General features: G+C 42.0%; 1 protein-coding gene across 1 annotated transcript in view; it reads left to right on the top strand.

The window, feature by feature from the left end:
- Positions 1 to 16,322, top strand: part of heatr5b (HEAT repeat containing 5B) — a 42,617-nt gene extending 26,295 nt beyond the window's left edge. The window contains exons 24-36 of the mRNA XM_063008628.1: positions 57 to 311; positions 429 to 610; positions 1,567 to 1,635; positions 2,707 to 2,886; positions 3,639 to 3,873; positions 4,435 to 4,671; positions 5,230 to 5,357; positions 5,533 to 5,677; positions 7,066 to 7,338; positions 8,712 to 8,936; positions 9,048 to 9,199; positions 11,761 to 11,974; positions 13,537 to 16,322. Of these exons, the coding sequence (XP_062864698.1) occupies positions 57 to 311; positions 429 to 610; positions 1,567 to 1,635; positions 2,707 to 2,886; positions 3,639 to 3,873; positions 4,435 to 4,671; positions 5,230 to 5,357; positions 5,533 to 5,677; positions 7,066 to 7,338; positions 8,712 to 8,936; positions 9,048 to 9,199; positions 11,761 to 11,974; positions 13,537 to 13,844 (2,603 nt within the window). The 3' untranslated portion in view covers positions 13,845 to 16,322. The remainder of the gene's footprint in view (positions 1 to 56; positions 312 to 428; positions 611 to 1,566; positions 1,636 to 2,706; positions 2,887 to 3,638; positions 3,874 to 4,434; positions 4,672 to 5,229; positions 5,358 to 5,532; positions 5,678 to 7,065; positions 7,339 to 8,711; positions 8,937 to 9,047; positions 9,200 to 11,760; positions 11,975 to 13,536) is intronic.
- Positions 16,323 to 16,775: the final 453 nt, after the last annotated feature.

Raw genomic sequence — 16,775 nt, 5'->3', positions numbered from 1 at the left:
CTGATTAATGTATAGCTTCTTATCTGCAAGATCTGTAATACTTCTTTGCCTTGCAGAGGTTGGAGGTCCAGTGACATTTCAAGTGGGAAGAGAGGGCGATGACTCGGAAAAGAAGGATGAAATGGACGACGACATAATGTTTACAGGACTGGGTGATGATGATAAGTCAAAGCCCTCTGTCGCCCCCCGCTGGGTGACACGTGTGTTTGCTGCTGACTGTCTCTGCCGCATCATTCACTTATGTGAGAACGCAGATAAAACCCACTTTGATTTGGCTGCTGCCCGGACTGCCAGAGCCAAAAACCCTAAAGGTAAAGTAAGATCTCCTTATGACATATGATCAGGAATTCTTCTTGTAAGCCTAATTGACCCTTAATTAATTTTTTATTAAACCTTATTATCTTAACATATTCGATTTATCATTCCAGGTGATCTGTTAGTCCTGCATCTGTCAGATCTGATCCGAATGGCCTTTATGGCTGCCACGGACCACAGCAATCAGCTGCGCATGGCCGGACTGCAGGCCCTGGAGGATATCATCAAGAAATTTGCCTCAGTACCTGAGCCCGAGTTCCCTGGTCATGTGATCTTGGAACAGTACCAGGCCAATGTGAGTCTAATGTCAGGTTTTAAGGAACCATATCCATTCACTTACATATAAAAGTGTAAACCTTTATACACACAGCAGTGATACCACTTACACAAGCATTTTAAGTAAAAGTTGAGTACATAAAGTGGATTCAGAACGTATCTGGACCCCCTGACTTTTTGCACACTGTTAAATGGACATAATTGCAATTTTTCATCAGTCAACACTTAATCACCCACAAGTTGAATCAGCATTAGTTAAGATGGGTGTTTTTCATATTTTAAAATATTAAAAAAACAAAAGTCTATTCACTTTTGTGAAAACGTTGTAGAAGCTTTGCAAACCTGGATTTGGGCAATTTATCTCATTCTTCATAGCAGACCATTTAAAGCTTGGTTAAAGCTTGGCAGATTGGTTGGCGAGCATCTGTGAACTGCCAATCTTAGACTTTTCCCCAGATGTTTGATTAGGTTTAAGTCTGGGCTTTTTTTGGGCTACATTCAGACTTGCCTCAAAGTCACTTCAGTGTTATATTGGCAGTTAAAAGAGGAAATATGACCTTAGGATTTCTTCAAGTATGTGAAGTCTCATTCTTTGCCAGTCTCACTGTCCTTGCACTAAGAAGCACTTTCAAAGCATCATGTTTGACTTTAGGGAAGATGAGCAGTGCCTGTTTTCTCCAGACTTTAATTTTCATCTCATCAGACCAGAAAATCTTTTTCTTCATGCGTCCAGAGTCTTTTATATGTCACTTAGCAAACTCCATACTCCAGACTCAACATTGGCCACTCTTGACACTGATTTATGGAGTTTTGCAGAGTCGTTTGTCAATCTAACAGCTCTGCACAGTACTTCTAGAGCTCTTTTACACTTGAAGGTTCAGGGTTAAGCAATGCTTCTCTGCACTTATGTTGCATTCTTGCTTTTTGAATACATGAGTTATTCTGTTTGTGACACAATGTGTGTCTTCATTACAGGTTGGTGCTGCCCTCCGTCCTGCTTTTTCTCCTGACACTCCCTCTGACATCACAGCCAAAGCCTGCCAGGTAAAGATAGAGCCCTCATTAATCCCAACTCAGCAGCACTCACCTTCACAATCCATTAAGAAAATACTAGATTTCAACTTCACAAAAACATACAGTACCTTATGGAAATATGAAATTTAATACCAAAACTGTTATTTTAGAAGATAATAAAATGTCATGTCTTAAAGTATACGTCATGTATGTAACCACAGTTGCTAAAATGACAGTAAATCTACAAAATTCTACTACACCTGCACGTTCCATTTCTATTACATTCAAAGTGTTTCTTTAATACTGTCTTTAAAAATAGTGAAGTATTGGTTTAACAGTTTGTCAGCCATTTTTAAGGGGAATGTCTCTTGTGTGCCTCATTTACCCTTAGACTCCCATTATAAGTAAATAAGATTTCAATTCTTTTCTCAATATGATGAAAGTACTTAGGATATAGATACAGAAGATGCTGGATTATTTATTATACCTGCAGGGTTTCTGGCTAAGTAAGGACATGCCAGCATGTGAACTGATGTCATCACTGCTATTTGATCTGCAACTGTCTTTGTTTGCCCTTGTAGAGAAGGATTCATGAGTAATAAAAGCATACCACTTTAAGGATCATTCTAATAGATTTATAGTCCTTGACTTGTCTGATTATGCTTTTGACAAAGTGTGAGTTTATTACTGCTGATTTACATTGTCACTCATTCTTTGAGGAGTCTTTTTCAAAGCTTCAGGCTATATGTGACGTACCAGGTACCACTCCCACTTGACACGTTTTTGTTGCTTGACTCCTACGTGTATTTTTTAATAGAACACATAAATACAGACATAATCAGTACATGAACTGAGAACACATGAACATGAATGGATTTGCCTGAGTCTTATCATTAGATTATGGTTTACTGAGGTCCAAGATGAGATTAGTAGCAAAGCAATGTATCTACAATTATGTAGGCTTTTAGTTTGTTTACAAATCAGCAGCTAGCTTGTTGCACCATAATGTAGGAAACACCTTCCATTATCTGATTTTACCATGTTTGGCATCTGGCAATCCTTTTAACATACTCACCTGTTTTTGTTTTTGTTTTTGTCCAGGTGTGCAGTGCGTGGATTGGCAGTGGTGTCGTCAGTGATCTCAATGATCTCCGGCGTGTGCACAACCTGTTGGTATCATCACTGGACAAAGTGCAGGCCGGCAAGGGCTCATCCAGCCAGCTGTATAGTGAAAGTGCCACCACCATGGAGAAACTGGCTGTGCTCAAAGCCTGGGCAGAGGTAACAAACCCCAAGTTTATGTGGATCATTTTTCCCATTGTGTTGCAAACTATTTTATCAATGATTTATTCACAACTCTAAATGATTCTGCTGGGTGAATCATTCTTGGGAATCATGACAAAAGCATAAATAACAGTTTAGGCTTATACAACATGAACACCTCTGCTATTTCGTAAGTGAACATATGTTTTTGCTTTTTTGATGATCGGAAATTAAAGATTGGTAGGAATGAGTGATTGCCAAGCCATTACTAGATACGCTTGCAAAACCTTACCAAGAATAATCTAGTGGTCACATAAGCCTGTGTAGATGTGAAAGTTACCTGCATTAAATAATGAGTTAACATAACTTAGTTGTAAATTGGCTTGTTTCAATCTGAGTGTTGGCATTGAGCAGATACTGGCACAAACTGCCAACTGAATATCACATCTAATTTTTGAGAACTTGTTTCATTCCATTTTAATCAACCACTTTATTAATGTCTGGGCTGCGGCAGGATGGTTTTGCCAGAAAACACTAAGCACAAGGTTGGAACACCCTGGACAGGGTGCCAGTCAATCACAGGGCTTCCGCCAACCCACCCCCGCCTCAAACATAGCCGACTAAGTCAGTGTAGATCCGGGTTTGAATCTCAGCACTGGTGAACTAGCATGACTCTTTTTTTTTTTTATGTAGAGCATCTGATATTCATATTATACTCTGCATTGTTACGCATTTATGTTCAACAATTAAACGTGCTCTCCTACCATAAGGTCTATGTGGTGTCTATGAAACTGAAGAAGGAGGCGGATACAAAGCCAGCACGCATCGTACGGAACAGTGAGGATGATGAGGAGGAGGACCTGGGTGACGTGCTTCCCGCAGATAGTCTGATCACGCTAGTCCAGCCCGAGCTGCCCTGTTTGAGCCGTCTTTGGCTAGCAGCGCTCAGAGACTATGCTTTGCTCACACTGCCGGCTGAGTTCGCCAGCCAGCTGCCTCCAGAAGGTATCACTCTCCTACACTTTCCTTCTGTTGTGTAATCATTACTGTTGCATGGTATGATTCAATTCAATGACAGTTAATAGACAGCTGCTTCATTTGCTTTCATGTTCTCCAGTCTTTTTGCTTTTATTTGAGCTCCCTTTTGGTAGGCAGATCTAATTAGACTGGGTTTGGTAATGGTAGGAGGAGTGTGGTGGCAGGTAGGGTTGGTGTCTGACAGCTCCAGGGTCCTAGAGACCTAGATTTCATTCTTATTCATTTGTCACTCTCTGTATGGTGGTCAATTTGTACACTGCAGGCATTCTGCTTTTTCTATTTACTAAAACATTTCAAAAGGTTGACTGGGTAATCCAAATTGCCCCTAGGTGTAAGTGTCTTGTATTGCCCTGCTGTGGCGTAATGTACTATTTAGGTTGTATTTGTACCATGAACCCACTGTTGTCAGGTAGCTCCAGAACAACTGAATCCCTAATGAGAAGGAATTGATTAATAAATGACAACAAATAATGAGAGAGTCTCCCACTTCTGACTGAATGTGTAAAGGAAACCCTTGTTTCTGCACAGGTGGGGCATTTTACACTCCGGAGACCATAGACACAGCACGCCTGCACTACCGGAGCTCTTGGGCCCCCATATTGCATGCTGTGGCCCTGTGGCTCAACACCACTGACTTTGGGACTCATGAAGGTTTGGAAGAACCCCAAAATACCACAACAGGACCTTCACTGTTTCCACACGGACCTCCTGCTCCCAGCAAAAGCCATGATGAGCTGGTCAAAGACAAAATGCATCTGCTCTTGGGTGAGTCTCTTTTAGAATAATAGTGTACATAAACCGATCAGCCTCAACAGTAAAAGCACTGACAGATGGAGTCAATAACATTTAGCAACTCTTATTACAAAGGCACTTGCAATGGTTGGGATATTTTGAGCAGCATTTGAGCAATCACATCTTGAAACTGTTGTGTTTGAAGCAGGAAAATTGAGCAACCGTAAGTGACTTTGACAAGGGCCCCATATAGTGATGGCTAGTTGACTGGGTCACAGCATCTCCAAAACAATCTTGTAGAGTGTTCCTAGTATGCCGTTTGTTAATACCTAGCAAAGGTCATCCAGGGAAGGCAACCGGTAACTGCGACAGGGCTGTGGGCACCCAAGGCTCATTAATGTATGCAAAGGCTAGGCTGTCTGGTCTTATCCCACAGAACAGCTATGGAATGATATCAGAACTCGCAGTGCATGGACGCTTGCTGTGTATAGGACTACATAGATGCAGACTGGTTACAATGCCTTTGCTGACCCCTGGGCGCCAGATCCAAATTTTTAGTAAAAGCTTTAGTAAAAGTTCTTTCCTCACCAGGCATAAGCATCGAGTTCCTGTGTTTTCCGCGGCCTGAGGAGCCCATCGAGCGAGTGATGTCTTGTCTGCAGGCCTTGGGCACGCTGCTTGAGTGCCCACGCGCTAGAAAACACATTGCAGAGGACCAGGTGAGCATGATAATAGCGTCGTTAGGAAGGATACAAAATGCATTATCTTGTTTAGCACAGATATGACAAATTAAAGAAAAAATTTGCAGTTACATCTTATCTATTATTTATTAAGCTATGTTACTGTATACCTGCTTTGGCTGAATCGTAACTGATTTGTTTGCATGTTTTGTAGTTGCTCGCTGTGGAGCTGCTAAACGTTCTTCACAGGCTGTTATTAACACGAGACCCTCCCAGCGTGCAGCTGCAGGTGATGACTGTGGTCCAGGAGACCATTCGCTCAGCTCATGAACATCTGGAGCAACTCAGGAGCTCTAAAAGTAAGTAAACTTATCCAAAGCGACTTACACAATGAGCAACTGAGGGTTAAGGGCCTTGCTCAGGGACCCAACAGTGGCAACTTGGTGGTGGCGGGGCTTGAACCGGCAACCTTCTGTTTACTAGTCCAGTACCTTAACCACTGAGCTATCACTGGCCCATACATGGATAGGTGCATACATGGATGGAGGTAGATTTCTCTATATGCAAAGGCATCAGTCCATGGCTAGAGAGAGTGGGTGGATCCCTAAAATCAATCAAGGATGATTGGTTAGTGGAATTGTTTGAGAAATCCATGGATTGGTTGGATATAATTGACCAGATGAATGTGTTGATTGGTCAAGAATGGTCAGAGCCCATGTACTTTATCTTCTCATGTCTCCAAATGATGACGTATCATGTGAAAGGCTTAAACACTGTGGTAGGCGCCAATCAGCGCAAAACTTATCATGTAAAAATAGTCAAACATTGGCCCTAACAAGGCCTCTAAGATCACATCGGACTGCACTAATTCGGCACACGATTTGTTTACCAAGTTTTTCCAGTCACTTTGGTCACTTTTGATCTGCTACACTAATTAGGAGTAGAACTTTATTGTTATACCAGTAAATATGTTACATTGTCAGAATCTGCTGCTGTGTATTCATTCCATTCATTCCAAATCCTCTGTACAGCATGGGTTACCTGTCTCTCACCTCAGGAATTTCAGGGTACAAAGGTGTCTGGAATGCTGTGCACATGATAAATAAAACTACTTGACTTGAAGGATCCTTGGATTTGTAGGAGGGCCCTGGAATGTTAATGCTTCCATTAATGGTTAGATGGATGGATCCATAGATTGGTGGAGAAATGAGTCATGGCTTTGATAGGTCAGTTGATTGATTTGGGGATGATTAGATAAATCCATATATCCATCTGTGATTGATTAGAACATTTAAAAAATCCACTACTATGCATAGCAGACCCTGTGTTAGATCGCACACAAGTCATTTGGGTCTGTCTCAAAACCTAGTGAGCTCTCTATTTTAAAATTAAAAATTTTTTATGAAGTGTAATTTCTTTGTGGGTCAATTTTGGGTTTGTCAGTAACAATTTAACAGTTTTTGGTTATATGGATGGAGAGGTTAGCTGGCATGCTATTGTGTTGGATGGCCTCAGCCCACTGGTTTAAATGGCCTGAGGCTAATTTGTTAGCTTGGTGTGCTAAAGCTGCGGCGACGTAATAGCTTTCTAACTAGAGCGTCTGAATAATCTGCCTTCTAAAGTTTGATGTCAGTTAGAATTCTCCTACAAGGCAACCCTTTGTGTAAGCAGCTCAAGCAGCTTATTGCATGTTTTTCAGTTCACATTGCATTTGCGTTAATCTAAGAGCGTAACGTGTGTCTCTCAGGTGATGAAAAGAGTGGTGAGAAGGAATCAACAGAACCCCTGGGAGAAGGCTCAGACTCCGGGGAGCTTCAACCAGGGAAATCTTTGGTCTTTGCTGCCATGGAGCTTCTGGTGTTCCTCTTGGTGCGTCACTTGCCTCAGATCAACGCCAAAGCATCTGACTCACCCAGCCATGTACCTGCCAAACCTCAGCAGCTCTCGGAACACAGCAACCGCCTGCTGGCAGCTGCTGTAGGCATCCTGGCAGAGCTGCCCACACTCTGCTCTCCAGCGGGTACACACACACACACACACACAGACACACACACACAATTTACATAACATGCTCTAATTTTTGCATCATAATTCTCACATTTTCAATAAGGCCTGTTTTTTGCTAGATTAGCGCCCCCACAGAACAGACTCAGACACTCAGTCTCATGAAAAATGAACAGAGATTCAGGATAATCAGAGCAGCTTTCTGTTAAGGGTTGATCACTAGATTGGTTAAAAGTGATGTGCTTCTTTTAGCTTATATTAGGTTTTCTATATTGACCTCTCTCTATTTACGTGTTCAGTATTCAACCCCAAGCAGGAATTACTGTGTTGTCACAGACTACACTTTACATTTAAATGGTCCAAGACTATTCAACTATGTTCAACTATCTATCAAAATGTTATTTTCTGTTTTTCTTTTAGCTGCTCCGGTAATTAGGGGTTGCCACAGTGGGTAATTCTAGTCATATATCTGAACTGCCCTTCCTGACACAATTGTTCTTATTTTAATCCGGACCTTAGGACCAGCACAGAGAGCGCACTGACAAGTGCCTTTCCCAATGGCTGGGCTTTTCGGCCACACCCTCCCTCCATCAGATATAGCCGGTTGCCTGACTGGCACTGCTGAGATTCATACTCCAGATCTCAGTGGTACTGTATTGCTCAGGGGCCCAACAGCAGCGTCCTAGCAGTGGTGTGGTCTTTTACCAGTACCTTAACCACTAAATTACCAATGCCTTTATATCTATTTACACTCATTTTATAATCCAGGCTTAAACACTTTATAGCATTATGAAGGTAATAATAAACCCTGAATAATAATAATAATTTAAAAACATGATGTTTTACAAGGCTGCCACTTACATTTAAAAGTTAAAAACATTAGGGCTTAAAAACCCACTTAAATATGGGCTATGGCATTAAAGTTTAAACCAATGTCACATACATAAACTAACATTACATAACATTACTAACATTAATGTTGGCGACTATTGATAGACTGTATGTATCTGTATCAATATCAGACACACTGCTCACACAGTCCATAGTTTTTATCTTGTTGTGTTTAGACTAGTAATTATTATTATGGCGTCCCCACGTAGACCGAGGATAGATATCCAGTGCGATGCTTGGTTCTCCGTCAGTGTTTGGCTCTCTGATGGCTGATGAGGCCAGTTCTTAAGGCAAACATTCTTGGACATTTTTCACAAGGGATTGTAAGAGCTCGAGGTTGCCGGGCTCTTTCCTTCCTCCGTTGTCTATAGACTAAACTAATATAGACTAGTAACTATACTTATTTCATCTGTTACAATCATAATATCATTTAGACTTGTAACCAGTTTACTCAATTTCATCTTCTACAATCATAAGATCATTCTGTTGTGTTAATAGGGAGCATGACCATCCTTCCCACTGTTCTATTCCTAATCTGCGGGGTGCTGAAGGAGACAGCAGTAAAGACTCTTGACGGTGCGGTGCCCATGCCTGTCTCTGCTGCCCTGCAGGCTATTAGGTCTATCATCACATCCCCGCTGGGTCGCGAAGAGGAGATCAAGAAGCAGTGGACCAGCGTGGTGAGAAGTAGCCTGGCATCTGTGCTGGAGTACTCAGAGCCAGGTGAGATCAACACAGTGTTCCAGTGGAGTGGAGTGACTGGTTTAGTACCAGGGCTTTCCTTGTATTCGCTTGTCATTTTCTTTTTAACTTTGATATTTGTTTTTCTCTCAGATGAGTCGAGACCCAGCATGGATGAGGTGAGCATGCTGACAGCAATTACTCTGTTTTTGGTGTCTGCCAGCACTGAGCTGGTCGGGGTCACCAGCTTACAGAAAGGATGCATGGAGCGCTTCCGAAACGGCCTTAACTCCAGCAACCCACTGGTAAGTAATAGTGTACAAAATGCTTGCCCAGTTTGAAGTGGTAAAGGTCTGGCATACATTCAAATTAGTGTGTCCCTCAGATTGTTTGCAGATCAAAAAGACTATATGAATAAAATGTAGTGTGTTTATGTAGAGGCAAATATTTATAAGGCTGTACATACAGAAGGGGGCAAAGCTATGAGACCGCTAGTAAAAATTATACTATTTTGTATTTTTCTTGAATGTATATATATTGTTTTCATTACAAATCATATAATAAGTAGCAATTAAGCAAGTAAATGTTGAACATGAATTCCGAAATCTCTTAGTATCTTATATATAACATTATGACCACCTTCCTAATATTGTGTTGGTCCCCCTTTTGCAGCCCCACACGCAACAGACTGTGATGCACTGTGTATTCTGACTCCTTTCTATCAGAACCAGCATTAAGTTCTTCAGCAATTTGAGCTACAGTAGCTCGTCTGTTGGGTCTGACTACACGGGCCAACCTTCACTCCCCACGTGCATCAATGAGCCTTGGCCGCCCATGACCCTGTCACCGGTTTACCACTGTTCCTTCCTTGGACCACTTTTGATAGATACTGACCACTGCAGACCGGGAACACCCCACAAGGCCTGACCCAGTCGTCTAGCCATCACAATTTGGCCCTTGTCAAACTCGCTCAAATCCTTATGCTTGCTTTCTGCTTCTAACATCAACTTTGAGGATAAAATGTTCACTTGCTGCCTAATATATCCCACCCACTAACAGGTGCTGTGATGAAGAGATAAACAGTGTTATTCACTTCATCTGTCAGTGGTCATAATGTTATGCCTGGTTGGTGTATGTTCCCACTTTTGCTGTAATGACAGCTTGCATTCAAACTGTCATGGACTTCACAAGTTCTCAGCAAAAGGTGTTGGTTCATGCTTTTCCTTCATAAGAGCATCTTGTGATCTTGTGTTATATAATGGTTGGTTTACTCTGATACATGCTCAGTTGGGTTTAGATCAAGTGTATGTGGAGGAGTCCATGATATTCAGCACTCTTTGATCTACTTTAGTTGTCAAGTAGTTGCCAAACATTGAGTTTTGGGATTTGTAATGAAAACAGTGTATTCAATTCAGGTAATATAAAACAACATATAAGCAGGTAGATTAAAGGTTTCAGATTTTGGGATGGCCACTATCAGTAGAAGTTTTTTTCTCTAAGTTATGGTGGCACCGCGGTCCACTACTGCTGAAATCCAGTCAGGCGTCTACACAGACGTGATTGGCTGTGTGATAGATTCCCATGTTGTTCAGTGTATTCCTGCCTTGTACCCAGTGTTTACTGGTAGGACCGGAGCCGCCATGACCCTGGCCAGAATAATTAATGTAGTACTAAAAGTAGTGATGTAGTTTAATGTTTCTTTCCTCTGTATTTTCTGTACTCAAAGATGGAAGAGAGTAAACCATACAATCTTTTACATTTTTACAAACACACTATATTGCCAAAAGTATTCGCTCGTCTGCCTTCACACACATATGAACTTGAGTGACGTCCCATTCTTAATCCATAGGGTTTAATATGATGTCGGCCAACCCTTTGCAGCTATAACAGCTTCAACTCTTCTGGGAAGGCTTTCCACAAGGTTTAGGAGTGTGTTTATGGGAATGTTTGACCATTCTTCCAGGAGCGCATTTGTGAGGTCAGACACTGATGTTGGACGAGAAGGCCTGGCTCACAGTCTCCGCTCTAATTCATCCCAAAGGTGTTCTATCGGGTTGAGGTCAGGACTCTGTGCGGGTGCAGGCCAGTCAAGTTCTTCCACACCAAACTCGCTCATCCACGTCTTTATGGACCTTGCTTTGTGCACTGGTGCGCAGTCATGTTGGAACAGGAAGGGGCCATCCCCAAACTGTTCCCACAAAGTTGGGAGCAGCTGCTCGCCCATGGAAACCCATTACCTAAAGCTCTCTACACACTGTTCTTGAGATAATCTGAAGGCCACATGAAGTTTGGAGGTCTGTAGCGATTGACTCTGCAGAAAGTTGGTGACCTCTGCGCACTATGCACCTCAGCATCCGCTGACCCCGCTCTGTCATTTTACGTGGTCTAACACTTCGTTGCTGTCATTCCCAGTCGCTTCCACTTTGTTATAATACCACTGACAGTCGACTGTGGAATATTTAGTAGTGAGGAAATTTCACAACTGACTTGTTGCACAGGTGGCATCCTATCACGGTACCACGCTGGAATTCACTGAGCTCCTGAGAGCGACCCATTCTTTCACTAATGTTTGTAGAAGCAGTCTGCATGCCTAGGTGCTTGTTTTTATACATCTATGACCATGGAAGTGATTGGAACACCTGAATTCAATGATTTGGATGGGTGAGTGAATACTTTTGGCAATATAGTGTATATGTGAATACATTTTGAAAATGACCACCAGTCGCAGCATCTCAAAGCCTATACCAGAAAACATTGCTCTTATGTTTACTATTGCTCTTGGTTTGTATAATGTATGAATCAAATCATTTTCTTCTTTGTGTTTAATATGTGTAAAATATCTCTGTGATCCTACTAAACACCACAGGTGCAAGCACGATGTTACCAGCTGCTGCTGTCAGTGTTCCAGCACTCTGACCGCACTCTCTCCACTCCCTACATTCACGCTTTGGCTCCTGCATTAGTGGAGAAGCTAAAGGCGGCAGAGTGCTCACGGCCCAACACCCCGGCCGAACTTCAAGCCTTGCAGGAGGGAGTCAAAGTGCTCGAGGGTTTGGTGGCTTTGGGGGAGGAACAAAACAGTGAGTAGCAACCTTCTTTGCATTACATGTTTTTATATACATGCCATATGTTTTTATTCTGTTCCAATACAGAATTAGTGTAAAAGGGGCTTAAAAACGTATATGAAAAAAATAAGCAGTTACAGTAGGTCTGTGTGAAAATGCTCATGAGAAACATTTTTGCTGCATCACCTCCACTGGCTTCCTGTAGCTACATGCGTCTCTGATGATTGCCCACAAAGCCAAAACCTGTTCTGCTCACTCGGGTGCTAGATAAAACATTCTCTGGCCGTCCGAATTGCTGAGACTCTTGCTTATGTAAAAGATGACTGAATAACTACCTCGCCATTTATCACTTTAAAACATGATGCACTGGTAGCGCAGCGGTCTGTTACGCTTGCCCACCACTGCTGCCATCTAGATTAGAATCTCAGAGGTGCTGTCAGCCTGTCGGGCATCTACACAGATATGATTGCCTTGCATTCAGTGTTATGTAATGTAATAAATGTAAATAAAAACATAGCAATGATAACTTGTATATAATTAAAACATTACAGAATAATATATTTAATGTTGTTTTGTTATATTTATAATAATTTAGTTGTTTTTTTATTATATATTCTAAATTTGACAGCTATAACAAGTTAGAAAAAGTTAAGACGGGCATGTTAACCACTTTTTAGTTTAGAAAGTGGAGGTTTTTTCCTATTTTTGCTTCATATATTTGCTTGATAATTGATATCGCACTTCATTATGCACTACACATTTTTAAAGGAAACTGGACTGCAGACAGGCCAGTCAAGCACCAGCACTCATACTACAAAGCCACACAATTGTAAAACGCATATGACTTGGCCTTGTCTTGCTGAAACAAGCATACACCGATGAGGCATAACATTATGACCACATTCCTAATATTGTGTTGGCCCCCCTTTTGCTGCCCCATACGCAACAAACTTTCTATCAGAACCAGCATTAACTTCTTCAGCAATTTGAGCTACAGTAGCTCGTCTGTTGGATCGGACCACACGGGTCAGCCTTCAATCCCCACGTGCATCAATGAGCCTTGGCCGCCCATGACCCTGTCGCCGCTTTACTACTGTTCCTTCCTTGGACCACTTTTGATAGATACTGACCACTACAGACCGGGAACACCCCACAAGAGTTGCATTAGCCATTACAATTTGGCCCTTGTCAAACTCGCTCAAATCCTTACGCTTGGTCATTTTTCCTGCTTCTAACATCAACTTTGAGGATAAAATGTTCACTTGCTGCCTAATATATCCCAACCACTAACAGGTGCCATGATGAAAAGATAATCAGTGTTATTCACTTCACCTGTCAGTGCTCATAATGTGAACATCTGGGACTAACACACCCCTATACCCCATATATTGGTTAAATTCATTTTTATGCCATCCAGTGGCTTTACAGGGGATTGGAAGTTACTGGATATAATGTGTCTGTATTATCCTTGGCTGATAAAGTGAGCACACAAACAAATTAAGCTACCTAAATTACTTAACTGTATTTATCTTTTACTGCTAATCTAATGCACTATATTTTCTCTTTATCTTAAACAGGGGTTCAGCTGCTGGCTCTGCTTGTTCCCACACTCATCTCCTACCTGGTGGATGAGAATGCCTTCTTCAGTGCCACGCCCACCTCCAAGGCATTGCACGATTTTGCTCTACAGAACTTAATGCGTATCGGCCCGTTGTACCCCGTCGCCTTCAAGACAGTCATGGGGGCAGCACCTGACCTCAAGACCCGCCTCGAGTCGGCCATCAGGGCCAATCAGGCAAGCAGCAAAGCCAAGACCATGGCTCGGCAGACCCAACCTAGCGTCCAGGCCGCGCCCACTATTAAACTCAAAACCAGCTTTTTCTAGGAAATTGGAATTCAAATGAAATTATGGCTATTTATTGGCAGAGGAAGTTCTGTGTTTTTGTGAATTTGGTTTGCTTCTTAAGGACTGATATTCAATACGCATTTGTAAATATGGTACAGTTTTTGTGTTGTATGGTAGTGAAATTGTTATTTTGAAGAAGGTAGATGGGTAAAGTAGGCGGTCTGCACACAGGCATGATAATTAATGTAGATTAGCTGAGACTTCTCTAACAAATGTTCAAAAAATTAATACAAACACATCAAGAATTTACAAATGTTGTTTATCCAACCTAATTTACATATTTCATTTTAAAAAGCAGGGGTAATGCTTTCATAATTGGATTGTATTTCCAGTCAGATATGTAAGAGTTATTAAAGACAGACACCATACTATAACCATAAATGAAATTTGTTTCATGATACAAAAATATTATAATATCAATATCACGTTGTATTGCCACACCTGGGCTTTTATCCATCCTATTTCCTCGGCTGCTCCCGTTAGGGGTCGCCGGCAGATCGTGATCCGCATTATTGATTTGGCACAGTTTTCACGCCGGATGGCCTTCCTGACACAACCCTCCCTATTTATCCGGGCTTGAGAGGTTTAGGAGGTTTGTGCATCCTAGTGGCTAGGTTAAGGTGTAGCCTAGTGGTTAAGGTACAGGACTAGTAATCCAAAGGTTGCTGGTTCAAGCCCCACCACTGCCAGGTTTCTGCTGTTGGGCCCTTGAGCAAGGCCCTTAACCCTCAATTCCTCAGACTGTATACAGTACTGTACTGTAATGTAAGTCGCTTTGGATAAAGGCGTCTGCTAAATGCTGAAAATGTAAATGTAGATACCTATAGGACAATTCAGTGTCTCCAATTAGCCTGGCTGCATGTTTTTGGACTGTGGGAGGAAACCGGAGCACCCAGAGGAAACCCACGCAGACACGTGGAGAACACCTGGAGACCGCCCCACCTGGGGATCGAACCCAGGACCTTCTTGCTGTGAGGCGACAGTGCTACCCACATAGCCACCGTGCCCCCTGACTGGTATATTTTTTACTTTAAAGCTGATGTAAAGTCTCTTATAGAAGCACTTCTTGCTTATTATATAATTCGCTTACATTCAGTAGCTGCCCCATCCTGAATCACTGGGTGCAAGGTGGAAATGCATCCTGCGCAGGGCATCATATACTCATCTACCTATTTATTCACTCACATCCTGGGCAGCCCCGAGCATCCTATATCCACTTGTTCTTTTTGACGTTTTTTGGGAAATGGGAGGAAACCAGAGTGCAGTAAAGAAAGGTGAAAATGTCTCCCTTATATTTGGCATTCAGACCATCCACTGCCATTCACTTCAACTATGCTTGTTTGTGTTTTTGTCTCATTCTCCCCCCCCCCCCCCCCCCCCCCCAGTTTTCTCCCCCCCCAATCTAGTCCTGTCCAATTACCCTGAAAGCATCCTCTATACTGATTCGACCCTTCACCGCTGACTGAGGACGCCTCTCAACTGACATACGCCCCCTCCAAAAATGCAGTACAGACTGCATTTTTCACCTGCACGAGTCGAGTTCATACACCGACGGGCACTGTGTACGGAGGGCCACACCCCCATCAGCATTATTCCTCAGCCCTGTGCAGGCGCCATCAGTCAGCCAGCAGGGGCCGCAGTTGCACCCAGTTATGAGGACCTATGATCCGACTTTTTACCCCTAACCCTGAACAACAGCCAATCGTTGTTCATGCAGCCGCCCAGTCCAGTCGGAAGGCAGAGCTGAGATTCGATACGATGTATTTGAAACCCCGCCTCTGGTTCGCTAGTGTACTTTTTACCGTCTTATTCTTTACATTTGCTCCATCCTGCAGAGACCAGACCAATGAGCAGGGAATATTGTTACATTTATCTGTATCATTCCATCAATTGTTCTTCGTTTTTTAAACCATGTCACTCTCTGTCTGATTTTTAGTTGTACGTAGGCATAGATCAGCTGTTATGTTTGTAACAACCTTATTTACATAATGCATTAAAAACCATTTCACTTGATAGGAAAGCCATCATATACATTCAGATTAATAAGACTGAGTTTACATGAATTCATCTCTCCTTGTCATGTAAAAACAATGATATCAGTCTGTCTCTTCACTATTCATCTGTACTTTCTCTTTGTTCACATTACCTGTGAGTAACGGTTTAGATCATTTGTAAATAACTGCAGGATTTCAATTCCAGATTATTATTTATTACTTATGGCCAGAATGAACTGAATAATGCATTCATGAGTTACAGTAACAGTACAAATGTTCTGCATATTACATTATGTTATTAATTTTGTGTTAATGAGTTGTTTTGATGATGATGTGTAGTTTTATGTTTTTATCATGAATCATGCAACCCTGATCAAACTGGACAGTCATTTTTCAATGTAAGTGAACTGTGTGTAAAATCATGCTGTTACATTGATTGTAAATGAAACAATAAAAAACGAAATGTAACTCAAAAACAAGTATTTTGTTCTGCTTTTGTACATTAATCTGAATTCAACCAAGCCTGATTGGCGAGGCTGTACAATACAGTATTGCTGAAGCGGGTGGGTGTGTGTGGCAAAGTGGCAAATTCTAATTGGAATATTTACTAATGATAGGCAAATATAGCTGCATGAATAAATTACAATTTACACCGATCAGCCATAACATTAAAACCATCTCCTTGTTTCTACACTCACTGTCCATTTATCAGCTCCACTTACCATATAGAAACACTTTGTAGTTCTACAATTACTGACTGTAGTCCATCTGTTTCTCTGCATGCTTTGTTAGCCCCCTTTCATGCTGTTCTTCAATGGTCAGGACTCTCCTAGGACCACCACAGAGCAGGTATTATTTAGGTGGTGGATCATTCTCAGCACTGCAGTGACACTGACATGGTGGTGGTGTGTTAGTG

This window comes from Trichomycterus rosablanca, chromosome 14 (assembly GCF_030014385.1).
Source record: "Trichomycterus rosablanca isolate fTriRos1 chromosome 14, fTriRos1.hap1, whole genome shotgun sequence".
NCBI lineage: Eukaryota > Metazoa > Chordata > Actinopteri > Siluriformes > Trichomycteridae > Trichomycterus > Trichomycterus rosablanca.
The sequence above is the reverse complement of the archived record's forward strand: the minus strand, read 5'-3'. Positions and strand labels throughout refer to the sequence as shown.